At 47.1% G+C, this 5,011-nt stretch overlaps 2 protein-coding genes across 4 annotated transcripts in view; one reads left to right on the top strand and one right to left on the bottom strand.

Annotated features, from left to right (window-relative positions):
• The window catches only part of SELENOF (selenoprotein F), a 46,544-nt gene extending 43,838 nt beyond the window's left edge, over nucleotides 1-2,706 (bottom strand). Inside the window, exon 1 of one of the 2 annotated variants that reach the window (XM_017499871.2) lies at nucleotides 2,197-2,706. In XM_017499871.2, coding sequence (XP_017355360.1) covers nucleotides 2,197-2,271 — 75 coding nt within the window. In that variant the 5' untranslated portion in view covers nucleotides 2,272-2,706. The remainder of the gene's footprint in view (nucleotides 1-2,196) is intronic. The other variant, XM_017499870.2, reaches the window with a different exon arrangement.
• Nucleotides 2,707-2,868: 162 nt separating this feature from the next.
• Nucleotides 2,869-5,011, top strand: part of HS2ST1 (heparan sulfate 2-O-sulfotransferase 1) — a 189,282-nt gene continuing 187,139 nt past the window's right edge. The window contains exon 1 of one of the 2 annotated variants that reach the window (XM_017499873.2): nucleotides 2,869-3,395. In XM_017499873.2, coding sequence (XP_017355362.1) covers nucleotides 3,272-3,395 — 124 coding nt within the window. In that variant the 5' untranslated portion in view covers nucleotides 2,869-3,271. The remainder of the gene's footprint in view (nucleotides 3,396-5,011) is intronic. The other variant, XM_017499872.2, reaches the window with a different exon arrangement.

Below are 5,011 nucleotides of genomic sequence, written 5' to 3' on the forward strand. Positions count from 1 at the left end.
AGATGGAGTCCTGCTCTGTCATCCAGACTGGAACGCAATGGTGTGAATCTCAGCTCTGCAACCTCCACCTCTGGGGTTCAAGCGATTCTCCTGGCTCAGCCTCCTGAGTAGGCACCACCACCACACCCAGCTAATTTTTGTATTTCTACTAGAGACAAGGTTTTGCCGTGTTGGCCAGGCTGGTCTTGAACTCCTGACCTCAGGTGATTTGCTCGCCTTGGTCTCCCAAAGTGCTGGGATCACAAGCATGAGCTACCACCAGAGCTGGCCAAAAATGACTAATTTTTGTCTTGGACAATTGGGAAGCTGGCAAAGGCAAAGCCAACCATTTAGATTCTGAATACAGTCAGAGATAATATGAAGGGTGAACCAAGAGTTATTTCTGAGGAGAGATGTTTATGGCCTGAATGAGGAATTAACAATAAGTAGATGGATTTGAGATGTTTAGGAATTAAAATCAACAAGATTCAGTAATTGCCTGGATATGAGATATGTAAGGAAAGGAGTCAAAGAAAACACCTAAATTTCTGTCTTGGATTCTGAGAACAGTCATTGTGGCACACTGTTTAATTAATTCCCACCATTTTTAACATATGGAACTAAATAATTCCATAAATTCCTCCTATCCTAGTATGCACACTTTGTAAAGTGACCCTGCCACTCCTTCCATGTAGAAACGGAATCAATTTCCCCATCCCTGAAATGTGAATTAGTCTTGTGACTTGCTTTGAGAAACATGTGATAGAAATAATATATGTAATTTCCAAGGCAAGGCCTTAAGAGGCATTGTAGCTTCTGCTCTTTTGGAGTGCTGCCCTGAGACTGCCATGAAAAGAAGTTGGTTTAGCCTACTGGAGAACGAGAAGCCACATGGAAGAGAACCAAGTCCTCGAGCTGACAGCACCAACTATGAACAGTGGTAACCCTGGGACCTTTCGGTTTAGCTGACCTACTAGGTCAACAAAAAGCATAAATGAGACCAGAGGAAAACGAACATAGGTGGAGTAGTTCTACTCCACTGACCCAGACTTACGCGAAATCGTGAGCGTGGTTACACAGCTATAGACTACTGACAGTCAAAGACAGAGGGAGATCAGGAGAAGACATCTTGAAAAGTTATTCTCAAATGACCTAAAGATGTACAAACACCCTTAAACAGTAGAAAGTTAGAGACAGATGATCCAGTAATTCCTAAGGCACCAAATGCCTGAATAAAGAGAGTATTGGAATGTTAACTACAAAAGTTAAGAATCTACCTTTTGGATAAAGTAGCCAAAGCAAACAGGCTGGATGCTTTCAAGCACTTTGAGAAAAAGGAAAGTAGAGGTGTTCCTAGAGGACTCCGGGGTCGTCCCTAACTCCCTCAACCTTGGATAAGTAAATTAAACCAGGTCTCCTTATTAGAGACTACCTGAAAAACTAAGCTAGGATAAGAAACTTAAAAGCTTTCAACACTGTGCCTAAAATTTTATCATTCACATAGCAAAACATGGATATGAGAAAAAATAAGTTAAAAGTAAACTTTCCCCATTCAAAGATAACCCATCTATTCTGCCAATAGAGAAAAACGAAATAAAAAACGCTGCCTTATTTTAAAGACAACAGCCATCATTAAATCAATTTCAAAAATAAATTATACTTTGGTATAGATAAATCCTTTTATTCCAACAACATTGTTTAAAAGCACAAATCAAACTGAAGCACAGCCAGCCGTCTGTGAATAGCAGAGGAGAACCGAGGTTAAGAGACTAAAAGAAGTTAGGAGAGGTGGGCGCGAAAGAGAGGTAAACGGAAATTGTTCGTCTGGACCAACGACTTGAAGATTTCCCTTTAAGATTTGGAAGCCTCGTCATGAGGGTAGTAGTGTCTTGCATTTCTGCCCATTTAAAAACAACCTTGACTTCTTACCAAGCTTTATTATTTCTCCCTCCTACCTAGTGTGGTTTACAGATTGTTTTTAGCTAGAGCCGTGTGAGAGAAGCTAAGTACCCAAGACAATGTGAAACCGGGAGAAAACTGAAGCTAGAAACCCGAGGCTCAACAGAGAAATTAAGACACGTTGCATTCTGGCCTCAGCAGTCACTAAGGAAGCGCTGTCCGCCCACCCTTTTAAACCAGGACTCGAATGTTGCGTGTTCCTCAGCTGCAATCCCTCCTACTCTCTCTGTGGCAGCTGCGAAGGTGATCTACACTCACCACTTGAAGCACAGTCGCGAACAACAACCGTAGCTGAAACGCCGGCAACAGCCACCCACCCGGCCCAGCCGCCATCGCTATCACCTTCCGCAGGTTTCCGGCTGCCCAAAAGGACCCCTCGGCTAGGGGCGTCCACTCCAGAGCCTGATCCAAAACAGAACGCTAACGGCCGTTGTCCTTACAGCTCTAATTTGGAAGTGATAGGTATTAACTAAGGGCCTATGAAAGCTTAAAAGTCATCAAATACAAATGCAGTCACTGGGAGCTTTCGATTACCCAAATCAGGCACTTTCCTAAACTTCCCACTTCTTTGCTTCTGCGGTTTCCTTTCTTTCACTCACGACACTTCGTCAAGTAGCCAAGAAGCCACGCCTTCGCCAGTTTTAGCCCTGCCTTCTTCTTCAAGTTTACCCAATCGAATGTCGTCTTGATTGAAATCTGTAGCAGAGGAAACCAACCGTAAACCGAACCACGAGCGAAGCGCAGGGGCTCTTCGGTCCCATAAGTGGACCCGAACGGGAAGAGGGGCGGGGCTTCTGGTTGCCCAGCAGCGTACGCGGATGCGTGCGCGTGGTGGCGGAGGGGGATGGGCGGGGGCGGGGCTGAGGGCGGCGCAGCCGCAGCGCCGGTGGAGGGACGCGCGGGGGGGGGGGGGGGGGGGCTGAGGGCGGCGCAGCCGCAGCGCCGGTGGAGGGACGCGCGGCCGCGAGATAAGGAGGGAGGGAAGGAAGGAAGCGAGGGAGGCGGGCATGCAGGCGGGCGCGGGGGTCGGGGATTGAGGCAGTAGAGGGAGGCGAGAGCCCGGCAGCCGCTTCGCGCTGTTTGTGGCGCGGGCTTTTGGAGGGGGCGGTCGTTGAGTCCGCTGAGGAGAAGCAGGCACCGGTGTCGTTGGTGCTGGCGCCTGGGGGAGGGGGACTGGAGAGGCGAGAAGGGGGGGTCGCTGCGGTGGTTCTCTCGGTGTTGCGCTCTCCTTGCCTACCTCCCGGCTAGGCGGGCTCCTCCCGGTGTCTCTCTCGCCTCCGGGGCCCCGCTCCCCGCCCCCCGCGGTATGTCTTGATCCCGAGCAGCGGGTTTCATGGGGCTCCTCAGGATTATGATGCCGCCCAAGTTGCAGCTGCTGGCGGTGGTGGCCTTCGCGGTGGCGATGCTCTTCTTGGAAAACCAGATCCAGAAACTGGAGGAGTCCCGGTCGAAGCTAGGTGAGGAGCTGAACTGCTTCGAGCTGAGTGCTGTGGAAGGGGCTGAGGAGGCGCTCCCGCTGGAGCTTGTGGGCGTTCGTCTAACCTGGGGTCTGGCTCGGGGGCTGAAACACGTTTCAGAGAGAACCGGGAATGAGGGGCAGCGAGAGCACGAGCTCCAAGAATGGGGTGAATTAAGCATGAGTGGCGTGCTGGACTCGCGAGGTCACGGGGCAGAGGTTGCGAGGCTGGGCTTCCCGAGCCAAAGGGGTGCCCCAAAGTAGGCATTCCACGGAGACAGCGCGCGAGAGAAGACCGAACTCAGTGGGGAGCGGGTGTTGCTTGTAGAGACGAAAGCGCTCAGCCTCGCGTGTTCTCTTGGAAGTCGTACAGAAAGCCCTGGCAATGTCAGGCGAGGGGTATTCTAATTTGAGCTATGGGCATCTGGATACGAATTATTTTGAGGGTTCATGAAGGGATAGGTGCTCAGAAATGGAAGGAGATGCCGGGGTGATGGGGAGTAAAAGAAATACACTGTAGCGAGTTGCACTCTTGTGCTCGGGGCAGCAAGGGACCTTACAAATACCAGTTGAGGGAGGCTGGCCAGGTAGGGCAGGAACGCGAGTTAAAAGCTTTAGCGGAGTACGGAAATGAGGGTCCGGGGATTTAAATTCTTTTTTAGTGGCGCTCAACTGATAAATTGGGGCTTGAGAATAGGGATGCCCACGTATGTTGCTTCGCGGCAGTGTTGATGGGAATTTCAAAGAGGAGGGAACGATGAAGGGGAATTATGTAGTGAAGTTTGTGTTTGTTAAAGGAAAGGTAGGATTATGTGGAAAGCTAACCATATGTTAAATACCTTAAAGAGTTAACAGTGCTTTCGTGGGTTAAGGGATCTAAAGTACAAAAGTTGGTGCGAAGTTGTGAAAGACAGGCCGGAAAAAAACACAGATAATAGGTACTTCGGATTAGTAGGAAACTTTGGCATTTGGAAGAGCTCAGCATGAGGGAATGTTAAAAGAATGGCAGTGGTAAATTTTGATTTAAAAATGTACGTGGCACTTAAAAATCAGCTCGAGGATGTAATTTGAATACGGAAAAGTAACGTGAAGTGTTTTTTGCATACTCTCACTTAAGCATCATTTAAAATACCTTTTGAGAATCCAGCAAAAAACTCTCAGCACTATAATTTAGACTAAGGAGTAGATGCTACTGTGAGTGGATGATTAATTTTTAGGAAAAATATACCAGAGAATAATTGTAATATTACGTATAGTAGCTATTTTGGTAAGCTTTGCAAAAGCCTTGACATTTTAAAGAGCAGTGAAATAAAAACCATCAAGTAAATCTGAATGAAGTGCAACTAAAGAGTAACTAGAGATACTCCCAGTCCTCTCTAGAGTAAAATTTGAATATTCAGTTTATTTACCAATTTTTTAATTAATATGTATCTTGTATAATTAAAAAAAATGTCCACTTTAAAATTGAAGGTTATCCAGTATGGTTTTTCTTTTCTTTTGGATCCATTTAGCGACATTCAGGGTCATATTCTAGCTTATTAATGATCCAGCTCTACAGAAAAAGTCTCCTCTTACAGGAAGTGGAAAGTTATATTAAAATTAAAGTTTTTGCTTATT

Source organism: Cebus imitator, unplaced genomic scaffold (genome assembly GCF_001604975.1).
Source record: "Cebus imitator isolate Cc_AM_T3 unplaced genomic scaffold, Cebus_imitator-1.0 Scaffold261, whole genome shotgun sequence".
Lineage (NCBI taxonomy): Eukaryota > Metazoa > Chordata > Mammalia > Primates > Cebidae > Cebus > Cebus imitator.